Genomic DNA, 25,290 nt, shown 5'->3' on the forward strand with positions numbered 1-25,290 from the left:
TGAAGTCAATAACTGTTTAATTTACAAACATCAGTAGCATCACTGATATCAGTCCAAATAAGACAAAGCACATTGCATTATACATGTACATCTACATTTTTTGTTCTGTAAAAAAAAGGTTGAACAAAACATCTGCACTTCATTACGGGGTGACCTGGGTTTAGGGAAAGGAAGGCAAGAATCCAGTACCAATCATTACCAAGTCTACTCTGTAATCTAGCAGCAACAGCTCACCATAGGGACTAGAAGGGTCATAAAGTACTTTCATTACTTGGAAAAAGTCACAGTGCATGACAATATAGTCTTCTCTATAAAAGGTAAAAGACCCCAAATGGACTCATTTGTAAAATGTCTACTTTTTCTAGTGTCATTTCCTACACACCATTAGAACTTCTGCAAATATATATTTGTATTATATATAACGGGAGCATTACTTCTATATAATTATCAACTGAAAGACAATTTCAACATGTCATTTAAAAACTCTCGGGCGGCATCCAACGTCAAAAAACTAGCAGTGATGCCAAGGATCACTTGCTGAGAAAATACAAGCAGACCAAAAATATTTACTCCAAGACAGCAGGCTATGTTAGTTCTATTGCAAAACCAATCCTGATGCATAAGTCTTACTTCGGAAACAAAATACAAAAATATCAGGACAAATATAAATTAATATATATTAAAGCATTGAAAAACAGTAAGAGGGATGATCTAGAAATGTTAAGTACGGTGTACTTTGATACAATAAATATTTCTCAATGAAACTGAATACTGTGAAGGGCTGATCCAGATGCGGCGGACAAGTCCATATTAGCACTAATTCAAAAGCCAATAATCTACCTGCTTGTTCATTTTCATCAGCCCTTAAAGATTTATATTACAGAAAATAATTAATACTGGAACCTTGCAATCTTCTTTTGCTAACATGCTGCATTTAGCGTATGCTACAGCCGAAGACTTTTTAAGGCTATCTTCTGTGCCTGCAAACTTTCTGTTGAGTAACGCGTGGACAATTTGCAACAAGCAATCACTTGTTGAGCGCTCCAGAAGGATGCCAAGACAAAATTCACTGCACAAGCCAGTCATGTCATTTTTTTGCCTTTTCTGACAGGAGATCCTCATTTGACTTCCCAGATATTGGATGCGATATTGGATGTCTCTTTCAGAGTCCAAAAGAAAAATAGACTGATATGCAAATAGGGAAAAGCGGTCCTCATAGTTGCGTTAGTGGTTCAGTGGTGAGTTGCTGGTTGAAAGTCTAGTGATCAAAAATGATTTAATGTGCCACGTGCCATCACGAATAATCCATGTCCAAAGCTTCTTTTGCCATTCACTGTGGTAATGGCTTCAAGGGATCCTATTTGCGTTCCTTTAAAGCTCCTGTGTATGGAGAAGGTTACAGTCTCTGCTCAAACTCCTCATTCATTTTCGAAGGAAGAAAATGTCTTTTTTTTCTGATAATAAAAATAAGTTTGTTCTGTATTTTACAATATATTTCAAATATTTTCACTATGAAGCATTTAATTAGTCCAACAGGGTAAATCCATATACAACATACTCAAGACATGTGTGACGGGGGCAGGACTAGGAGGGGCACTTGGTACAGCCACACTTGACCACTTTTTCCACCTCGTCCACAAACGACGAGCCGTCGGTGCATTCGAACGAGTATTTCCGTCGCTTGCTACGCAGAGGCCCGCAGCACTGGCCGTTTGAGCATCCACCTTTGCATTCTAGTCTCGATACCTTCTTGGTCGTCTGGCAAGCAGCATAACCCTGCTGCTTTTGGTAGTAATCTCTGATCCATTCCCCTCGACAAGAGATTTCTACAGGAAGAAAAACAACAAGATGCCTTTGACTTTAGTACAAATATACATATATATATATTTGAAAACATTATGCATTTTAAAGCTACAATTAATGCTTTAGAATTGTTTTGAAGTAGACCGCGGGCTGATGTGCAAGCAAGGTGCTATTTCATGTATGTGTTAAAGGAATACCGAAACATACCTCATATAAATGCCCACAACAATGGACCTGATAAATTACTATGGCCCCAGACAAAGCTGGGAGTTGGCACAATCAATAACAGGCCAGCGACAGAAAAACGAAAAAAACAGGCGACTGAATACATGGGAAAAGATGTCCTCAACCAGAGCAAGACTTCTGCTGTACATGAAGATCCATGGTGCCCATGCCCCAGAAAAGGTGTAGGGTTATATGTAGAGGACGAAGTACCAGTGCCCCAAAAGCAGTACATTGTGCACATACGTCTACTGGCCCCATTATGCAGGGCGCCATCTGGCAGTTCTGTCTTTGCATGCTCGGCTGCGTGGTTGGCTAGCCAGCCTGTATGGGAAGACCCATGCATCAGAGTCCTGCACCTGTACTGCCACATACAATACATCATTTGAGATCACACGTGGCAGGGACGGCACTGATTACCCACTTCCATGCATCTGGGTAACAGCTTCATACGTTTTATTTTGTGCAAGCACTTATTGCAACAGCCTATTGTAGCAGTGTAATGCCAGGAATTACGGTAGCGAATGTCAATGGTGTTTTTGGGACACTGAATTGGGGCACTGTAATTGGATAGGAGGTGCAATGTAGGTCATTGCTTTTTGTTAATTTCTTTTTAATGGCTGGTATCGTCATTCATTCAATCAAATTCCAAGAAGAAAGCTGAAAACCATTTCGAGAAATTCATAGTTGTACTCTTGTAGGCTGCTTATTTTTTGTAAAGCACATCCTGTGTACACATCATAAATACATTGCTATTACAGTGACAGGAAAATTGGATGCTTAAATCTTTTCCTTCGTTACAAAAATACAGATCTTATGTCCTTACGCTGGAAGCAGCTGGTTCTGTTTACCACAGGCAATGCTTTCCGAGAGCATGCGATTTAATTTATTAGATCTCCAGCCCAATATTATTCAATCTCCAGACAAGTTGCATTCCACTAACTTCATAAATTACTAAAGTATTAACCAACAAAAAGGGAGACATCTGTTATTAGCAATGCCGGCCTGTTTCATTCCCGCCATATTGACAACAAAGCAAATGTCCGCTGGGAGAAAAGGGGATTGTTTTTTGGAGGGGCAATTGGAAACAAGAAAATATAATGGTCATAAAAAAGCACTCTACAAAACTAATATTTCTGGGTATCATACATCTCACCTGCATAAACCGCTGTGATAAGTCAGTGGAAGCTAAGGGTTCAAAAGCAGAGATGTGATAAAGCCAACCGAACATAGATAATAAGGTGTACAACAAGTGAACTAATACAAACATACAGACTGGCACAAACAAGGGACAAGGTGACCAACATTAGCTGGAAAAACGTACATACAATCATGCGTAATGTGCTACACTCAAACACACGGGTGCAAACAAACAATCTGATGCCAATGGATACAAACATGTACTCTGCCACAAACACAGAACAGCATAAATATACAAGTGTACAAACATACAAACTGGTCCCAGCAAAGCTGGAAGCCTCATGCAAACTGATCCCAATATATGAACTGGTGCACAATGAATAATAATTCCAAGAAACTGCTAATGGATGCGTTTAGAAGAGGCAGAGTAAATAGCAATGTTCATACACACGTTTACATCCAAAGAAAAGGAGAGACAGACAGACACAGTTTTCACAGTTCAGCGCTGCAGAGGGGGTGTGCAATGCTGTTGACGAAAGGCAACTTTGCCGAATATGTTTATTGCCGCAGATTTTCAGTTGGGGCAAGGTATATATTGGGGTGGGGCGGAGGCTGCAAGTGAGCAGGGTGCAGGGGTCTCCACCTCTGTTTGTAGCATTAAAAAAAACAGCAAGTTCGGCGAAAATAATGTTGCCAAATTGTCATTCGGCAAAACAAATGCGGCAAAGCTTTATAGAAGCACAAAGAGAAAAGACTTTTATTGGTCATTGGTGAAGATATTGGTCATGTATGTCCAGTAAAAATGTTAAATGACGAGAAGTGATGTTTAATTCAGAACACGATAAATCACGACACTGAGAAAATGGTGTTTATGATGTTTTGCGCACTGTTAAACTGCGCTTACCTTTATCGCAGCTGTCGCCAGTGTATCCGTTGCTGCATTCACAGTACGCTTTCCCTAATCCGGACAGCCGGCATTTTCCATGTTTGCACTTGATGGACTGGCATGGGTTCAGCGCACCTTCCTCTTCGTCACACAGAACACCGCCGTAACCCTGTGAACACTTGCAACTGTACGAAAAGGCATTGATTGGCAGGCATGTGCCATGTACGCACCTGCAAACAAACCACAATGCATCCGTTAATACACCTTCGGATCAGGGTTGCAGATTTACTCAAAATGAAGACATTAGATAGGAAAATCTAATCGGGTACTCGAAGCGCTATATTCTGAAAATGACTCATTGCAAATGGAGCAGCATCCTGCTTGCTCTTTCAGAAGAAATAAATAGACTATTTAGCAACCTAGTAATGCCCTCGCATTACTGGCCCCGGAAATATCTCCACACCATGCAGTGCTTGTCACATGAAAGCTATTATGCAAGTGAATATACCATCAAAATTACAGCGCCAAGGTCCAGCCAGCCAAGTGCATGGAGCTTTATTTCAGGGGAAGCAAAAAGAAAGGCTCCATAAAAGCACAAAGTTAACAATTAATGTTAAAGTCTTATAGGCCAAGGGAGGGGTCATTATTCATCTAGTGCGGGTTCTTATGCCAATCATTAATGAACTATCCAGAGGTCTAAGATGGCCATTAGCACACAGTTCTAGTAGCAAAAAAGGTTTTGGAGTTGTGATGTTGAAGTAAACCATGTTAGTTTAATAATGAGTAAAGTACACATGTGCAAAACGTAGTCATACATTATATGAGCTTTCATTTTGAAATATTTAAATAACTAAGTTGCATTTATAAGGTAAGCATTTTAATTCTAAACGTGATTGCATTGCAACGGTTTGAGCATGAGTTTCCTTTAAGTGCAATATAAAGTGAAAGAACTCTTCCATATTTTAACTTCCACAATGTTGTGTTAAACTAGATTTGAGTGTATTGTTGAAAGAAATCTTGCTGGTGAATTGCATTGCTGTTTTTCAAATGCACAGAAATGCTTTCTGTTTCACTGGCTGCTTCTGAAGTGAGACTATCTGGGACACAATCAATACCTTTAGTATCAATAACCCTAAGGATAATCGAGAACCCATTTCTGTAATGAAACATGTTAAACATGCTTTCCCCTTATGGAAAAGAGGCTTCGAACAATTAAACAAAAACATTGAGTTCACTGCATGCGGAAGAGAAGTTCTCCGCTTGAGCCCACACTACTCGCTGGAGTCCTACGTGGGCCCCTGAATGCATTGGATCACAGAGACCTCAGTGGTTTCTGTGATTCAGATCCCTGCATGCGGCCTGCAAAGCAAACTAGCAGTAGGCACAGCCAGCTCGGATGTAGACAGGACCTGAGAGCGGTGGAATTTGAATTCTTTACCAAACACCTGCACATGTCAGGCAGGCTGGCGTGGTGTCGTCGTTCCTGCAGCTCGCTCACAATAATGACCATGACCCCCTATCAAATGAAAAATGTTGGACCAGCAATTTATAGGCTTGGTCCATTTTCCTCGTCAGTTATAGAGCCGATGTGTGAACTGGAACTCATGACAATCATAGTCCTGCAGCAATCCTTCCGCCCAGGTGCCGACTGTCACTAGGCGTAAAGCCCTCTGGGAGGGATCTCTGGGATGTAGAAATCCAGAGACTCAGTCACTAATGTGGGAGTTTGGAATTAGGGAGGGAAGGCGGTTTGTGGGAGTTTGCAAAGGTGAAAGGAGGTGGAGCAAAGAGATTGGAGAGGATATTGGAGAGTAGTGGGGAAGCACGAGGCAGTGAGAGATCAATAGGAGGTTGCAGAAGATCAGGATGAGATGGTGTATGATCAGGAGGAGACTTTAGAAGATCAAGTAGGGGAAGTTAAAAACCAAGAGGAGGTTGCGACAAATCAGGAGGAGGTGATGGAAGAAGTGGAGATGGTGGTGGAAGATCGGGAGGAGGTGATGTAATATCAGGAGGAGGCAATGAAAGATTGGGAGGTGGTGATGAAAGATCAGGAAGAGCTACTGAAAGAACGGGAGGAGCTGATGAAAGATCATTAGGATGTGCTGAAAGGTCAGAAGAAGATGGGTGAAAACCAGATATGGAGGTAATATGCTTTAGGGGTTGGAATAGAGGAACAGGAATGGCCATTAGTTAGCCAGGCTAGGAAGGAATAAGGAGGCCAGTTGTGCTCAAGGCAGGGTGGATAGGAAAACATTTGAAATTATAGGGTTGGACCCAAGGAGGGAGGAGGAGCAAGCATGTGTCAAGGAGGAACAGGGTTAGCACAATTTCAGACAGGAGTTGGAAGATCCAAAAAGGACCCTGGGACAGTGGCAAGTCAAGGCAGACCCACACAGCATGTGATGACGGAAACAAATCTGCCTAATTGGGAACACGTGAGCTTTGGGGTGAAATGTGTCTTATACTAGCAACTACTGAAAGAAATACAGAGATGACTAGAAGAACAACCTGAGAAGGAGGGGAGGAAGCTCTCCCAGGAAGCGTACATGAAACGCTTAAGCCCAATAGTGACAGTAAAGACCAGAGAGAGAATGAGAGAAAAGAGGGTGCAAACCTCTCAAAACCAGGGACTGAAAGGCTCATGGTGGACCAGCGACAGGAAACCCTCATGCCCGAGACTGATCAAACATTGTACTTTTACTTGGGACTGCTTGGGAAGTGGGTGGACGAGAGGAAAACTGCTATAAATAAATGTATTCCAACTCTACCCACATGCGTTGGTCCTTAATGTTACCCACTTGGAGACAAAGCATTTAATGTTAAAAACCTTTAATGGTATTCAATGATGAAAACCCTACTCATTTAAAAGGTGGTGAAGATATCTGTCCCCAGTCTAGTTTCAAAAGGGGAAACACAAAGTTAATTTGTGCTTTGCAGAACAAACCATCAGTTGTATGCAGGTGTACCCTTCCTATGACCATAGGCGTCAAAGACAAACACGTGCTAATGCATAGGCAAACAATTAATGAACTCATGGGCTCATTATCAAGGCCAAGTATTAAGCAATACTATCTACGATCGACAGTGCTCAATATTCACCAGTCTCTTGTGTGTTTCACTATTTTATTTATAGCTTTAAAATAGCAAACTTCTGGGGCACCATGGTGCTCAACTGATGAGTATATAATTAAAAAAAAAAAGTTTACGATCTTTCCTAAAGCATATATTTATTTATTTGGCATTCGTAAAGCGCGCCTAACCTATAGGTGGATGCAATATATGATTGTCAACATTCCCAAAGAAGGAAGGAAATTCCATGCAACATCAGTCTTGTTGGGGCAGTCATATGATCTCCATCTTACAAAGCAGATAGGTAGAGTTTCATATAGCCTTTGATCAGATGCCCGAATATTGAGAGACAGATTATAACTGGTGGCCCTAATGGTACTAGAGAGAGTTTTAAAACTGATACATTCACCAAACGTGAGCCAGTGCAATTGGATCCGTACCGGCATAGTAAGAGCTTTTCCTGGTAGCTTCAGGACCAGTTTGTCTGCTTATCCTGCACTCTACAGTGTTTTTTATAGCCCATTATGGATGTCAATAATGGTATCACAGTGGGCAAGACTGGCCTGGTAAGCATTTACTGTGATCCAAGAAAAATAGAGGAGTAGTCTTCTGAAATATTACAATTGTTCAAGGCAGGCTCAAACTACTTTATTTATCCATTGCAAGGGATCCATGAGGGAATAAGTTCAGTAGGGGCAGAGGATCTTCAATCTCTGGAATTTCCCTACTAGGATATCTACAGACATATCAGTGACAATGGGCTTGATTCAGGACGTACATTCATAAGCAGAGTAAAAATGATGGTCATTTTTCCAATTCTTTCAAATCCAATGACAAATGGAAGACGGAGAAGGCAGGAACCGCCAATATCTGATTAATTCACCTGGGACATAAATGTGGAGATAGCACTATGGAAAGTCCTGCCGATGTACGGGCACCTGCATTTCCATGAACACCCATGTCTAGAGATCTGCAATTGATATATTCTTATAATAAAATGTATATCAAGGATCACCATTTGCAAGAGTTCAGACCTTGTGGACAATTTATTATCAGAGAGCTGACAATAATTATAGTATAATTTACAATACTGTTCAGCAGAAGTGCAATCGGTTTTCATTGAGATTCAGAGAAGGTGTAACCTCTACTCAGGGAACCCTGCAAAGTTGAATACAGATACAAAAAACCCACTAGTCTGGATTTGGCTGCAAGTGGGCAATTTAACACCATTGATTCTAATGTAGATTTGTTTCAGAAAGGTGGATGTAAATCAATACACATTTTGTATATGAAGTTGTGGATATACATTTGTTTTTAATGTTGTTGGAACACGAATGGCAGAGATTATAAAAAGGGACATGATTGAAGAGGGCCCTACCACACAGTGCATAAGGCATCAATACATTGCAAGGACTGTCTTTAGGTATCAGAAGAGGATAATTGCTTGGGGGATGGAGGTACAGCAATTATTTAACAAAATACATTTAACAGTTGTGAATGATGCAGTCAGAATTATAACCATAGGTTATGAAAGAAAACATGAAAAAGTAAAGTGTGGTGAGTAATAATATTATGCAAACATATGCTATCAATGTCATCAAAGAAATGCATGAATTGTAAATCATATCAACAGGGGGGATACATACTTATTTCCAAGACAAGGATCATTGGTTTGCTGATCACAAAGTGGTCCTGTCCAGCCTCCTTCACATTCACAGGAGAATCCTGACTGACTTGTGGCATGGCAAGCACCATGTACGCAGACCTTCTTGTGGCATGGCTCACATCCGGGGAGGATACCCGCCTGCAGAGTTAACCTCCGGAAGTCCTGTAGTTCGGTGTTAATGTAGAGGTTACGGATGCAGCCATGGAAGCTAGTGCCATTCTGACCTGGCGACTGACGCAGAGCAGCAACATTATTTTTAACTGGCATACCTGGAAGGAAAGAACAATTATTACATTGTGTTTTATAACATAAAATTCCAATGTTCGTCTTTTGAGGACTGCTGGACACTACAGATCCTGGGAAGAAACACACAAAACCAAAATATGAGACAGCTGATTGGCTGAGCAGGTCATCTATTCTTAACCCGTTAAGCCTTTGGTGACACAGCTTTGAGAGTTCCATGGTACGGTAGATGCATCACAAGTATCCAAATAGCTGATCTTCTACAGTAATTGTTGCAACTAACTGCAGCAATGAATAGCCATTCTATAGGGTGTACTGCCCCTTTGTAATATGAATACATTATGCCACAATGCTTGTCATATAAGTGCCAAGGCTTTGTGATGAATTTGATTAATGGTCCCTTTTCAGCTTTTGTCTTTGGTTCTTCAGCAGTTTTACTTTGCTCCTATCCGTGTAACCTTTGAAAGGTTAATCTTCACAGATATATTAATGTTGCTACATGCATTTAATTCTGAGGTAGTAAAAACACTAACTTTTTTTGTTCTAATGTTTTTATTGGCATGTTCTACTGCTATTTACTAAAAGGAAATAAGATCACAGTTTAGTACTAAGAAAATAAACATTTAAATACTCAAGATAAAATGATCGAAAAGTCGAATGCTTAATCTGTTCAGGTAGGGAATAAGTTGTGTGTGTTGATGTGCAAAATGAAACACCAACAAACCACTTTAACAATATGCAAAACTCCTAAAGGATGATGTGAACAAATGTTCCTGGACTAGACAAACAGGTATGAACTCGGAAACGATAAAACAAACCAAGCCACAATCATATCGCACAACCTAGATAGTAATATTAACAGTAATACAGGAGTTGGTCCAAAACTGTTCACCCTGGATCAGGCTCTGCTCCCTCTTTCCATATATGTGTTCTCAGTTATTCAATATATTCAATTACACAACATATCCAGTTCCCTGAGTGTTGTCTGCCTCTATTGTTAATGATCCTCACATTCAAATACCCATCCGATGGTACAGTGCTCTTCTCTCCCAATTCCACGTAACTAGTAGGCGGGACATGCATCGAATTCCTGCTAGTGACTGTGTATACTCTTTCCTGTCCTGTTTAGACCTACCCACAGTGCTTTTCTTCCAAAAGACATGAATAATGGTGCAAATCATTTGCTGTAGGTGTACCTGAAACCAAGCGTCACGACTGAATGCTAAGGTCTTCGTAAACCATCATTCCCAACAGCATTTTATCACATATCGGGGAGCTTGCTAAATGCAAGTACAGAAGATTTTGGACAGATGCAATTATAGCAGTGTGTTCATTCAAGGCACACGTAAGGCAACATCAGCTGAGCATACAGTATATTCCCTTGCACATGCTATCTGAGCTTTTCTAATTTAGAAGGAAAGTTAAAACACAAGGTGAAAAATGCATGCATTCAGATATGTGGACAAATCTTCTACAAGTGCTCCCAAGGTGGACACTACTGAGTGAGCCAGAGGATGTATTTGTGGTTTTTATAGTTTTGGAAGTTATTATATTGTTTCAACCACCAGGGACTTAATAGTTTATGTGCAATTCATTATTAATTCCAAAGATGTCGTTTCTGATCTAATTTGTTATTTGTGTTGCTTGTTTAGACAATTTTCTAAATGTTTTACAACAGTATGATTTTATAGAAAGTGCCATTTGGCTTCATATAGGTACTACTTTTTGCACAAAAACACTATATTCCACACTTTACTTGAGCCCTTAGTGACGCTATCAAGCCCAGTGCTCATATTCTGTTGCTTGAATGATGTGCATTCTATATAATTCTAATATAGCTTTCTCAAGTCCTAAAATAGAATAATAATATAGAGTCAGTTCCATGCCATATTCGTATCGCCTTAAAGGTCTGTGTCCCATGTTTCTAGTTCCTGGCCTGTTGCTCAGATTCAGTTTTTTAGGTCTCCGTTATGGGTTTGGCAGTAACAATAAAAGGGTAGTACTGCCTGCTTTTTACCGACAACTGATCTAGCACCTGGCAATATAACCCAATGATGCTGCCAGATTATTAGGTCAACTAACTTATGTTTTTCCTCCAATGTTCGCCTCCACCCAAGAGTACGAAAACATTTAAAAAACGTCGGGGTTTTCTTACAGCATTATCCGGTGGTGAATGGAAGTGCTTCCTCATAGGAATGAAAAAGTGTGCACTTCTGCTGGCCACCGTATCACCATCTTTACAATATATTGCACCAAAGGTTTACAACGGACCTTTTTGTGTGTGTTTTCTTTTTTAAATGTACAGTAGCAGGATAACCTGCTACTGTAGATCGTCAATTTCCAACCTGACAGGGGAAATGAATTTTAAACAAATTTGAAGAAAAAAAAAGCATAGGGATTTAAAGAAATACTGAGTGGTTTTTATGTAAATCTGCATCAATTACCACACACTCAGTGGATGTCTTATTTTGAGATACATTCCTGGAATTACTGCATGGCACATTATGTTAATACGCTTGTATACTGATGACATCCCAACTGCAGTGGTCTTATGGTACAAGCTGAGTGTGGTCTGTGGGTTAAGGCGAAAAGGATAAATAAACGAGAGTATAAGAGAAGCAGAGTTAGGACAGAAATGACAAATAAGGGGAAAGGTAATAGAGAGTTTAAAGGCAGGGTGCATGGTGCAAGTCGCAAGCCCGTTATTAGCGCCCTCCCCATTCCATTTGAGCCCCATAAGGGCTCAAATGGGAATGGAGAATGGCATTTTCAATGGGGATTTAACGGTCCCGCAAAGGTCGGACTACACCGGTAAGTCCCCATTGAACTATACCGGTGCTGGACCCGTTATGGTGGTAGTCATGGCACAAATAGCGCCATGACTACCACCAACCTTGGAATGAGGGCCATTATCTTTCCGGCCCAGCTCAGCACCACACAATGCTGGATCCTCGAAGTCCTTTTTCAGTGTTGATGATATCACCATCATCAACTTTGAAAACTGATTTCCAGCATACCAGCACTGCACAGCGCCGGGCCCTGCTGTAAAGATAAGTTTCCTTTTTTTCAAATAAAAAATAAAAAAGACACCATTAGCACCCGTATATCAAACGACACAGGTGCTGATGGCGATATTCCCTTCAGTGGCGTGTTGGCCTTTCGGTAATTGCAACGTCACCCTTGTTAAGGGACCCTTGCTGCGCTCTGGTCCTTAACTTGGGCGGTGATCCGTTACCTACAGGGTTGGCCCACTACCTCGGGGAATATCATCTCAATATTTCATCACACATAGTGACACAGCCAGTGAGTCCACAGCTACCTAGGGTGTACTGTTGTAGATACAAGTGCCCGTTTAATTACCCTCTTACACTACACTTTGGCATTACAGGACTTTTTGACCACCCTATACATCACATAATTGATCAAGACAAATATTGCTAAGCTTGAAACCATGACATTTAGTGGACTTTAAACCACTGGAGACTCCAATGAACATAACCCCTGTCACATTTGGTGTGCCATATATTCACATGCTATATTGGCTGCCCACTTTAGCATTACAATGAAGAAATATGGGGTAAAATGAGCTGGACTCAGCAAGAGATCTCAATGACAAAAGAAAAAGAAAACAACTGGCCTAATGCTCACTCCATCCAGTACAGCTGCAATGAAATCTGATGAGGGCAGTATGGTGGAGTAGCAGGCATAGCGCAAGGACACACAGGAAGGTTCTCCACCAGTGTCACAACTATGGCCACTATCACTACCAATGCTCCTTCCACCTCGGTGTATCCCACCACAAATTCTACTGCCAACACAGCCACTTCCCCAGCAGCACCTGTCATATACACACAAATCCAAAGACAGCTAACTCACACACAAATATAAAGACAGCTAACTGCTTGTAAACAGAGTTAGATTGTAACAAAGTGATGAACACCAACCATGCAGAACACCCTTCTTGATACAGGTGAAAAAAGAGGAGATGTATAGGTTATCCTTCTTACAAACCCAGGCTACACCTCAGTAGGGGCTTACCAGGGCATTGTGCACTAGCTGCAAGTGATAGGGACATGTCAGAGTTTCCAGTATGCTCTATCAAGGCAGCAGGTGGTGGACTTTCAGGAAATGTTTGCAGCAATGTGTGAGGTGTCAACAGCCAACACCAAGATGCAGGGAAAGGATAGGAGTCAGACCAAGAGCCTTGTGCAGCTCTGGTAAGCCAGTCATTTCAGTGCCTTCCCAACAGAGTAGAAGTATGAGGCCACATAGAAGATGAGTTGTGGATTGATGGACACTGGCAAGGGAACAAGTACACCATTGACTGGCAGATCCTCCTCCACCCCACAACCCCCCCTTTAGCTCTCAGGGAGCAGCCCCCAGAGTTCTTTCTGTGTGAGCAGCTGCACTTTGTACTCCCACTGGCTCTGCCAATCAGCCAACAGTGTGTATCGGGTGTTAAGATTAGGTTTTCTGTGTAAGGGTTTTTGGGCTGAGGGCTTTGCCCATGTTAGAGTGGAGAGAAGGAGCAATTACATACCGTAATGTTCTTGCAATGGATTCTTCTCCTGCAGATTCCTCATCTGATAGATATTCCCTCCAGCTTCCCTGCTTTGAATTTTTTTTGACAGGGGGTGTAGTGGACCTCGACCCCACCGTCAACCATCGATCTGTCTTGCTCGGCGTCTGGTCATCGACCCCGGACGTGATGTCAGGCGTCGTATAAATACCACAGTACTAAGCCCCAACCTCAGTTACCCCTCTTTCCCCAAGCACCAAACACTGCATAAGAAAACAGAGAGAACAAATTGGTTAATGAGCCCTTAGAAAGGAAATAACTATAGACCTCTAAAGGAGGAACAATTGAACAAACACAAGTAGTAGGGTTAGAAAACCCATTTTTCCCTCCAAAAAATAAAATCTGTGGCAGGAAGACAGACAACGGACACAGAGGACCATCACCAAGTCAACATGAAAGAGAAGATGTGCGCTAACCACCGACTTTCTAAGCAGGGATGGATGGGAGAGGAGATGAGGAATCTGCGGGAGAAGAATCCATAGAAAGAACATTACAGTAAGTAATTTCTCCTTCAATGGATTGCCTTACTCCCGCAGATTCCTCATCTAATAGACTCCCAAAGCAGTAAATGAAGGAAGCGGGCAGAAAGTCATACCAAGACATTTTTCAGCACTGCCCTGCCAAAACGCATATCAGCTGTACGAACCACATCCAGGCTATAGTGCCTAGCAAAGGTATGAAGGGTTGACCATGTCACACCATGACAAATCTCCTGGACAGGTACTCCCCTTTGCAATGCAGTTGATGCTGAGCATCCCCTTGTCAAATGGGCCCTGATGCCTGCTGGTAATTCCTTCCCACCGAACTGTTAGCATTTATCTATGCAGAACATTATCCATTGGGATAAAGTCTGCTTGGTTAGAAGCAGGCCCTTACGGGCTAAGGAAAAGGCCCTGATGAGCTGGTCAGCTCTCCTGAAATCAGCTGTCCTTGCAACATAATAACTCACTTACCTCTTTGGGTTAAGGCGATGGTGTACCAGAGGATGGCTGGGGGTTCACCTGACTTCGAGGGCCCAACACCCTCCTTAGAATAAACAGATAACTCAGCCATGGGAAAGTTAGAACTGTGGTTTATTGCAAATAAAATAAATCAACAGGGATCATACAAGACAATTCAAATGTTCCAGTACTTCTCAGGTCTCCAGGGTGTGCTGGCCAGTTTCAAACGTGTGAGGTGTCATCGCCTGGGCACTTCCCCAAAAAACCTATCATCACTGGGGACTGGGTATCAAGTGTTCTATTTATTACCTATAGAGGTTATTCTATTGGTCCTTGCATGTCAGATGGCCGGCCTGTACCATCCCCAAAAACAATCTATTACATTGATGCAGAGTAATGGGTTTACCATTGGTTCATACCCTTTTCCATCCACCCCTGAGTTTCTAAGCTGTAATTGGTTATGGCTGATCTCCCCAGGCATGGTACTCGATTCAGTTCTCAGCCCTCTGTGCACCTCCTCAAGATCATGTGAACGATTATGTGTCTGCATTGTAACTTGTGTGTACCACCTTTGCCTATGAGAATGCACTCCTTACGTTGCAATACTTGTTGCTGTCTGCATCTGACTTGCTGGGATCGGCTCAACTTTCCCACCACATGTGAATGTCCATTGTCTCATCTGGCCGTACCACGTGCTTAGAGACCACAGAAATCAAGCTCTTCAGCTTATATTTATGAGGATTTATTCAGTTTATTTCTGCAGCTGGTCCCCTTGTCATCTGAAGATGTGTCTGTGTATCTCTGACCTTGGTTGTGAGTCTGCTTCGAGCTCTGTGCGACATGAGTCAGCTCTCCTCGTCTCAGGCTCCGTGGGTGTAGGCCTTCTGTAATTTTTCTTAGACATATAATATAAATTCTACATGTTCATGTTATTCAAAGTACTCTATACGTTAGTCACACTTCAGGTTCCATATACATCCCTGTAGTCCCATAGGGTTGTTCGCGTTAATTATCTGCAAGCTTGCTCAGGATCTCTTGTGCCCTGCGGGCCTGCGTTACTGCATTTGGCTAATGAGAAAATAGTAATAGCTTTGACAGTATGTATATGTTTCTGTCCTCTAGCTATAGAAATGTCTAAGAATGTTCTTTGTGTATGCGAGGTGCGTGTCTGCATAATGCAGTGCAGGTCTGCGAATACGCTTCATGTCTACGGTCGCTACGTCGTGGTATCACTAATGACATCAGCATCGTGGCTTCTTGGTGCTTAGTCGAGACTGTCCATATAGGTGTTTCCATCCACAAGCTCTGTTTGTTCTCCTATACCTGTGAAGACGTGTATTGGATTCGGTCTGTATGGCTGGCTGAGAGGATACCTTTTGGTGTACTCGTCAATCATTGTTGTACTCGGGATACATTTGAAATAAGATGGGTGGCTGCGAGTGTTTCTGGCTCTTCGTTTCATCATGAACCTGGGGGTGAGGAGGGGCATTCTTAGGACCCTCTCTGTTCCTCCTGCTTAGAAGGGTGCATAGGAGGGTAGAAGACCGGAAGGTCAATGGATTGCGACAGGTGAAATTCTGAGACAACCTTGGGGAGGAAGCCAGGCCTTACTTTCTCCCGTAAAAAACGCAGGATAGGTGGCTTACAGCATAAGGCCGACTGTTCACTCATCCGCCTAGCAGATGTAATAGCCACCAAGATGTGGTTTTCAAAGAGAGAATCTGTAAGGACAATCGTGCATAGGCTCAAAGGGAGCCGCCATCAGCAATGTCAGAACCAGATTAAGATTGCAATCCAGGACGACAAAGGGAGTTGGTGGAAAATTATTTACAAGGCCTTTCAGGAATTGTGCTATTACCGGGATTGTGAAAGGTAAGCCTTGATTTGCAGACTGTGGTGATCTGAAGGCGTGCTGAGGCCAGTGACAGAAGGAACTCCATCACTGTAGTGTTTGGGCAAGAGAGGGGGTCAATCTCGCGTTCCCTGCACCATGCCTCAAATCATCTTCACCTGCACGCATACAAAGATCTTGCAGTTGATCTGTGTGCAGCCAGCAACACCTCAAGTACTTCCTCAGAGAGGTCCCAATCATCATATCTCATCCTCTCAAGAGCCACGCATGTAGGTTGAGGGATTCCGGGGTTGGATGGAGTATCTGGCCTTCAACTGGGTTAGGAGTTCCGGACACCGAGGCAGCAGATGAAGTGGACAGATAGACAGATCCAAGAGGTCGGAGTACCACGTTCCCCTCTCCCAGTCCGGGGCGATCAAGATCATGATCACTCGAAACCTCTTTAACCTCCGGAGAACTCATGGAATGATGGGAATCAGAGAGAAAGCGTAAAGGAGAGGGAAGGTCAGATCCACCAGAAACACACCCCCATTGCACTGTTCACTGGGAATTCCCTCGAGCAACACTGTTTGCATTTCCTGTTGGACTCCATTGCGAACAGATCCGCTGCTGGGGTACCCCTGAGAGCGAAGACCACCTCTAGGACTTCCTCGCACACTTCCCACTCATGCAAGACCATGCTCTACCTGCTCAGAGCATCCGCCAAGTTGATCTCTGTGCCCGCCAGATGAACTGCCGAGACTGAGATCCTGTTCTCCAGCAACCAGAACCAAAGCATAATTGCCTCCATGCAGAGGGAGCAGGAGTGCACACCACTTTGCTTGTTGCATTGCCACTGTATTGTCCGTCAGAAGGAGGACATGTTTCCCGCTGCAGAGACGGGCCAAATGCTTTCAGAGCAAGCCTGATAGCTTGCAACGCCAGCCTGTTGATGTGCCACCTGGCTTCTGTCACTGACTAGAGTCTGCTCACCTACAAATCCTCACAGTGAGCACCCCAACCCTTCAGAGACACATCTGTGACCACTCGGGTATGAGGCCAAGGAGGCCAGAAGGGTTCCCCCGCTGAGACTGTGGTGGTCTGCCCACCAGGACAGGTCTTTGACCACTGATGTGGACAGACCGAGGCGATCCGAGAGCCAAGGTACTAAGATCACTGATCCCTCAGGAGCCATTGTAGGGATCTCATGTGCAACCTGGCCTCTGGCACTAGAAAATTGCAGGAGGCCATGAGGACTAGGAGGCGGAGGAAGGAAGCTGCTGGCAGAGTGGCATTGTTCCAGAACAAGTATACCATTTGTGTCAAGCGACTACTCTCTCCTTGGGAGAGAAGGCTTTCAACACTCAGGTGTCTAGTACTGCTCTGATGAACTGGAGCCTCTGGCTGGTGTCATGTGCGACTTCATTAAATGTAGGGAGAATTCCAGCTTGTGCAGCAGCAAGCAGGTGTCCTCTAAATGTGACAAGACCTGCACTGCTAATTTCCCTCGGATCAGCCAGTCCTCCAGACATGGAAATACGTGGAACCGTATCTCCTGAGGTGAGCTGCAACTACCGCCATGAGCTTAGTGAAGACCCTTGGGGCAGAGGTCAAACCAAAGGGAAGCACCTTGAACATATCTCCAATGATGAACCTTAGGAACTTCCTCTGCTTTCGGTGGATCGGTACATGGAAATAAGCGTCATGTAGGTCTATCAACAGCCGCCAGTCCTATAGTTCAACAGCATGGAGAATCTCTCTCAACGTCGCCATCCTGAATGTGTCTTTCCTCAAGAACTTGTTCAAGGCCCTGAGGTCCAGAATGGGACGGAGCCCTCCTCCCTACTTGGGTATCAGGAAATACTGGGAATACCAGCCCGACCCTCTCTGCTCGGGAGGTACCTCTTCCACAGCACCCTTCAACAACAGGGCTCTCAGTTCTTCCTGGAGTTCCGGTCCCGGTTGGATTGGGGGTGAGGGTGGTCTATCCAGTGGTTTTCTTACAAATGGCAGACAATAACCCCACTGAATGAGCTCAATATTCCAGGCATCAGAGGTAATTCCCTGCCACTGCAGCAAATGCTCCATCAATCATCCTCCAACTGCTCTGCTGTGAGAGGGCAAAATCAAAGCTGCTTAGGAGACTGGGTCACCCCCACAGCTGACGCTGCCTGTTGAACTCTAGAAGTCCCTCTGCCCCTTCCGGAGCACGAGAAACACTTCTGACCTTGCCTGGCCGGTGGGAGCGGCACTCTCCTGCATAAGGAGCATATCTTTTGTAGCCCCGTGCCCTAGAGGCGAAGCTAAATGCAGGTTTGTCCGGCTGTGCAGCTAGGCCTAAGGACTTAGCAGCGATTTTGGATTCCCTAAATTTTTTGAAGGAATCGTTGGCTTTCTGGCAGAATAGGAGATTGCCCTTAAAGGGCATCTCTAGAAGCTTGACTTGGACATTTGGCAAAAAACAAGAGGTTTTTAAATATGCCTGTCTGCTTAGTGTTATGACTGATGCCATAACATGCCGGTAAGATAGCTCAGCGGTATGAACACTCGCTGCTGCGATCTGCGCTTGATCTGCAGGTCGCAGGTTTGAATCCCGGCAAGGCCAACTCAGCCTTTCATCCTTCCGAGGTCGATAAATGAGTACCAATTTCGCTTGGGTGATATTGTATGTAAATATGTGCTCTGTAAAGCGCTTTGGATTAAGGTGCTATATAAATAACACATCATTATCATCATTATAGATCGATCCACACAGTCGGTGATGCCAAAGCTTGTTCGCAGCAACTGTCTGGCCACCTCTTTCCCATCCTCCACTAGCTGTAGGAAGTCCTTGTGCATTTCTCCTTCTGGGACATATTGAGCAGCATTTTCAACTGCTGTCCATAGACGAAGGAGAACTTGATAAAACTGCTTGTCACATGTGTAGCTTTTAGGGCCATGCTACCTGAAGTGAATGCTTTCTTTGCTAAGGCATCTACATTTTTTGCTTCTCTGTCGAAAGGCAGAGAAGACATAGATGATACAGGTATAGAAGAGACAGTAGCCACCTGCATAACAAGCCCCTCTTGGGGGTCGGAGCAGGGTGAGAGGAGAGATATGAAGGTTCTCCTCTAGCCGGCCTGTATTTCTCGGAAATGGTGGAGCTGACGGTAGGAATGGAACAAGGGTTTTGCCACATAATTGTTTAAAGATTTGCAATGGCCGGATTTAAGGGCATATTACGTTCCGTGGTGAGGCCTTCATATAAAATGTCAGTAAGGTCATACATGAGCACCACACACCGTGGGTAATAAATAAGCAGCGATCAGAGGGTTCGTAGCACTATATAAAATTATAATAATAATAATAATAATAATACTAATAATAATAATAATTACTACCCTGTACAGGTGCCACACATGAATGGAATCCAGGGTGTCAAGAACTCTTTCTACTAAAGCCCTGAATTTAGAAATATTATGAAGATGGGGCTAGGCTTGCTAAAATTCGAGGTCTGGGGAGGTGACCAGACCACTGTAGTCCTGGAGGCCCTCAGCCAGTTGTAAAAGCGGATTGTGGTCATTAAAATAATCGCCCCCTCCTGAACCCAAATAAACACAGTCGACATCCCCCTGGTCATCGGTGTCATTACTGCCGAAAGATACTTGCCATAGTATTGAAAAATTCAGCCCGGGTTGTGGGGCAAATGTTTCTCGACAGCCGTCGACGTCGAGGGTATGTCTCTCAGCGCTGATATGGTGGATGCCGGTGTTGATCGTGATTGAGACACCGTAGCATCGACATCCTTGGATGTGCAGGGTTGAGCCAGCCTCCATTGGATCTCTTTCGGTGTCCAAAGATTCATGACACCAACATTGTCGGTACCATGGCACTCGAGGGCTCGGGTATACAGAGTGCCGTCTTTGCTCCGAAGCCTGTTGTGTGGGGGGTTAGCCGCGCCTACTGCAACATGCTTTTTGAACATGTCAAGCATCGAGGATTTGAAATCCTCCCAGTCTTGGCGGGTGGTAGGCCCAGTTGACGGCTTACCTTTATGGGTTGATGACTCGGCCTACAGACGGTGGCGATGATACCTCTTCTTCTTTCTGTATGAGGACGAGGCAGAATGGCTCCTCGAGTGGTACCGTTTCTTATTCCGCCTATGTTCTTTCTCAGGCGTGTGCCCCTCAGTTTCAGCCTTCCGAAGACTGATCCGTTGATCACACCAGTGATTTTGAAGGCGGTCGACCCAGAGCGAGATTCATAGGGATTTGGGTTGCAGTTTGGCACACGACGGACACCCATCAGTCCCGTGAGCAACAACTGTGTGGGTCAGAACACCATTTGAAACCTGATACCCGAGTGACTGGCATCTCGCGTCGAAGACTTGAAAACAAAGTACAAGTTTTCTGACAAAAACATTGAGTGAGTCAAAGACTCTGCGTTCCCAAGCAGTGTGTTAGTGCACGGAAAAAAGGAACTGAGGTTGGGGCGCAGTGATGGAGTATTTATACGACGCCTGTCGTCACGTCCGGAGCCAACGACCAGACACCCGAGCAAGATGGATTGATGGTTGACTGCCAGGTCGAGGTCCACTACGCCCCCTGTCAAAAGAATTCCAAAGCAGCAAAGCTGGAGAGAACATCTATCAGATGAGGAATCTGCGGGAGAAAGGCAATCCATTAAATAGTTGGAATGTGCTGCAGATTTTGTTGCGGTTAGGGTGGATTGTCTGTGTGCATCTGCAGGGTCGTGACTGCATTAGGTATGGCAGGAGAAGAGGGGTGTCATCAGGGTTCTTGCAGAGTTTATGGTTGAGGTAGGAGATTGTTTTGGGGGCTAGATGTATGTCTGGTAAATAAATTGTTCTGTTCCAGAAAAATGCAATTATTTATGGTTTGCATTACCTTAAATTTGTGATTGATCATGCACTTTAAAATATTCCAGTAATACGAGATGGAGTCATTCCAGTAAAAATTCGGCAGGACTATATGCTTTATTAATGTATTTTCTCTAGTGTGTTCTGATCGGTATTACCCAAAAAGATCGAAGGCAAAAAGACAGAATCCCAAAAGACTGAATATGGGACGCCCAATTTGGCTGCATATATATATAAGTGGGAGGCGGGTAAAGTTAATAAAAAATGTGGAGGGGTAAGTGGGGTGTGTGTGCTCTGTCTCCTCCTCTAGTCAAATGGGGAGAGAAAAAGAAAATCGGGCTTTTGAGATTTTTTTCTTTTTTCCTCAGACGAATCACCCAAATGCTTCTGATCCAGTGCTTTAAGTTCTCTCATATGTACACCCTCTCATCATTGGTTTTCATCTGTATTTTAATTGTGGCACATGTTCTCTAATTTTTGTGTATTTACACCAGCTACATTTCTATATTTAAAACAATCAATTAAACCCAGATACACTTAAGCTAATATACTATCGAAAAGTGGACATTCATTGTTTTTTCATTCGCATTTGTGGACACTTACTCTTTGTACTATTTTGGGACAGCATGGAGGCATCTCATTGTCTCCAAAAACATATTCTTTCAGTTCGATCAGTATCCTCTCCACCTTATGATTCCCTCTTCAATTATATGTTTTATTCTCACATTTTGTTTTAGATCTTAACTGCATTGGACAGTTACCGTTTTGGTTGTTAAATGTGTAGGTAAAATAGGTCAAACTAAAAGTATCTGGCCAAAGTTAAATATATCTGTTTTGCCTACACCCTATTAGAAGCTGAACGTGGATATGCATCAACTGTTGGTATATTGCTTCAATTACAATGAATACTACATTTCAGCCCTTTTTAGACATTGTTTAAGTCAAGGAAAAACCAAAAAGCTCTAAAAAAAACAAGACAGTCGAGGACTTCCAGAGAGTACATGGGACTGATTAAGAGTTTGGTGGAATACCTTGCACGAATTAATGTTACCACATGCGATAAAAACATTCAGTTGTATGAAGGTCCACAAGATTTAGAGTCATGCAGACCCTTTAGGTATTGCCCATTTTTGAGTTCCATAGGACTACATTGGAATTGCATATTATCCAATGTAGTCATTTCTGCTTGTGGTAATTAACATCATGAGGAGTTAATTGACACCAGGGAAAGTAGGTGGGTTTGAAGAGTTTTACATCTGAAACTTGGTATTTGGCAGAGTGGTAAAACATCTGGTATTCAATAATACCAGTTCATTTACCACAACCCCCAAAACTGTTATCAGACACATTGCGCCTCATTACGAGCCCGGCGGTAGCCATTCTGGTAAAACTGACGGGCTGCTGCCAGACTCGTGGGGATTTACCAGCTCCAGACTTGCCAGAATCACTGGGGCATTACAGCCCCAGAGGTCCGGTAATTCCGTTACTCTCCATTCCCGTGGAGTCCAAAAGGACTCCACAGGAATGGGGGCAGTGGAAACACTGGCACCATGCGGTAATGGTGCCAGTGTTTCCACGTCCGTGTGCGGCCGTGGTGTTAGGCCAGTCAGTTCAGACCTGGCAGGTGTAACACCACACGGCCACACAACTCAGAGTTAGCCGGTCCGGAAAACGGTGCTGGCACGGTTTTACTTGCACCCTTAAATCGGACAGGCTAACTCGTAATGAGGCCCACTGTATTGTAAATATTACTTCCCGTTTTGGAGTTTCATGTTATTTTCTTTGAACATATCTTAAAGTCACACACCTTCCTCCCCCCTTTTGTGTCCCCACTCCCTGGAGCCAGAATGAGACTTTTACAAATCCAATTGCTACTTTGCAACTTTGTATTCCATTTTGTTCAGAAACTTGAAAAGCAGAAGGCAGGATAATTAAATCTGTCTTGCTTGTGATGTCATGGAAGTAGTTTACTCAAAATCTTTAAGCATGGAAGTATTTTGACTTCCAAAAACATGGAATTACTTCTAAAGGTTTAGGTTCTGAAGTTTAGGACTTTGTTTTACTAAAAGGCTAGTGGAAGCATTGTCTGTAATCTGTACTGTTCTTTAGTAACCGTTTGCAGGTATGGTGTTCTAATAATTTGTAAATATGAATTGATAAAATCTCTCAGAAATGCTCTGTCTATAAATCCATGCAAGCTAAGGCTTGTAATGATACAAGGACCAAAATAGCCTAGCCATAAGTGAAATGAACTACATTCCTTTGACAGAAACCACCTTACCAAATACAAGAGGGAAGAACATCAACTTAAATGACTGTAACCACCCAGATGGGTTTCTCTAACTTGGATTCTATTAGTCCACCCTAACTACCCTCCCCACTTCCTGCTGACAAAGCACTCTAGTTATGACATCAGACATCAGATGGCAAAGGACACTTGTTAAAACCACCTGGATTGGATCCCTGACAACAGGTTTGCTTTTGACCAATCCGCTGTAGCATTTTGAATTTATAAGGGGGATGGGGGCATCTTCAGTTCATTTATCTTCTGACTTCAAGACAAGAAGGATTCACCTGGACATCTGTTGGGGATACAGTATATTCGAAAGTCTTCTGCCACAGGTGAAAAAAGAAGGCTTCAAAGAGGAGGAACGCTTTCTCTCTAAGTACCTCAGTGGTAGATTTGGGTGAAATAACTATGGAACATAGCCTCGGTTGTCAGTAAAGTGGATGAAGTTCATTAGATGTGAAGGGCCCATGCAGGTTCCAGACAATCTTCCTGGAGTAGATGTACAGAACAACGTGCTCACCTTGTCCCTGGAGACCCTGGACTGAGCCTTCCACCAACCCGGAAGCGGCTTATACCTCTGTTTAACATCTCAAGACACTTTTGAGCCTGCTCCAAAACATTCAGCTTGCTTTGAGCCACTACAGGATCTGTGGTGCTGCTTCTGGCCCTCTAAGAAATTCAAGACCATTGAAGGGCAATGCTGCCACGAACCGATCATTGGTTAGCTCATATGACTCAACCCGCTGAAAGCCATCGACTCAGCAATCCTGATTGCTGACTTTACTCAGCAGTTATTTGTTTTGACCAGACTCAACTACCAAATCTATAACTGTTGTGAGCCATCGACTTGACCCATCTTGAATGCCGACTCGATCCACAAAGCCCCATTTTAAAGCCACTCAACAATGACTCATTAGAACAGCATGACTTGACCATCTTGGCACCCGCCCAACTGCAGAAAAGCATCAAGAAGCCCAGCGCAATGCAGTGAAGCCTCCAAGACAAGCGATACAGGTATTTGCAGTAGACCCCAACAACTGGTCCACCTTAAAGGGTCCTAGTAACTTATAAGAACCCCATTCTTTGCTTTTTCAAGACACCTTCTGTGACATTACCCCTAAGAACAATTGCCTGCACCCCTGTCTGCCCCCAAAGTGCCCCATTACTGTCAAAGTCTGCGTTCTCTGTGCTTCCTTTACAGATGTAGATCTTTGGTGTTTTAATAAACTGTGTGCATTGTTAGTTTTAGAACCTCGGTCAAACATTCTTTTATTTGGTACCACCATGCTATTGTTGTTTGTGCTGTATCTGTACCAGCTCACAAACCTCTTGAATAGCATAGCCTAGCCTTGACCCACATTAGCAAAAGAGGTCAAGGCTGTTCACCTATTGGGCAGAGCCTATTTCACCGTTATGATTAGGATCGCTGCTGGTTTATTAGTAGTGTGGGGCTGAGTAAGTGTCAGGAAACAGCGACGGAGATGTTAGGCATTTCTGCCGTCCTCCTTCTCTGCCACTTCACGACATTCCATCTCAGCTCGTAGGGTCCCTCTAGGGAATACATTACGTCCAAAGAACGGCACTTATCAGAGGGCCTTTTTAAGTTCATATTACTGCTGGTATCCACACTACAGGCGCGGGGTGTTGCCATGGCAACTCTGGCATCGTACACGCCTTCTATCACGTGCCTCATTATGATCTCAATCACGTGCTCCCTGTGTTGCCGGAACACCGCTACATAACTCCTCCCACAGCCCTA

The 25,290-nt window shown here is 43.5% G+C and overlaps 1 protein-coding gene across 10 annotated transcripts in view; it reads right to left on the reverse strand.

Annotated features, from left to right (window-relative positions):
* Nucleotides 1-25,290, reverse strand: part of SLIT2 (slit guidance ligand 2) — a 715,126-nt gene continuing 689,836 nt past the window's right edge. For 9 of the 10 annotated variants that reach the window (XM_069631891.1, XM_069631899.1, XM_069631897.1 and 6 more), the window contains 3 exons: nt 8,770-9,058; nt 4,070-4,281; nt 1-1,826 (listed from right to left, as the gene is read on the reverse strand). In XM_069631891.1, coding sequence (XP_069487992.1) covers nt 1,585-1,826; nt 4,070-4,281; nt 8,770-9,058 — 743 coding nt within the window. In that variant the 3' untranslated portion in view covers nt 1-1,584. Of the gene's footprint in view, nt 1,827-3,181; nt 3,214-4,069; nt 4,282-8,769; nt 9,059-25,290 lie in introns of all 10 variants that reach the window. The other variant, XM_069631900.1, reaches the window with a different exon arrangement.

Source organism: Ambystoma mexicanum, chromosome 6q (genome assembly GCF_040938575.1).
Source record: "Ambystoma mexicanum isolate Mex_15411 chromosome 6q, UKY_AmexF1_1, whole genome shotgun sequence".
Classification (NCBI taxonomy): Eukaryota; Metazoa; Chordata; class Amphibia; order Caudata; family Ambystomatidae; genus Ambystoma; species Ambystoma mexicanum.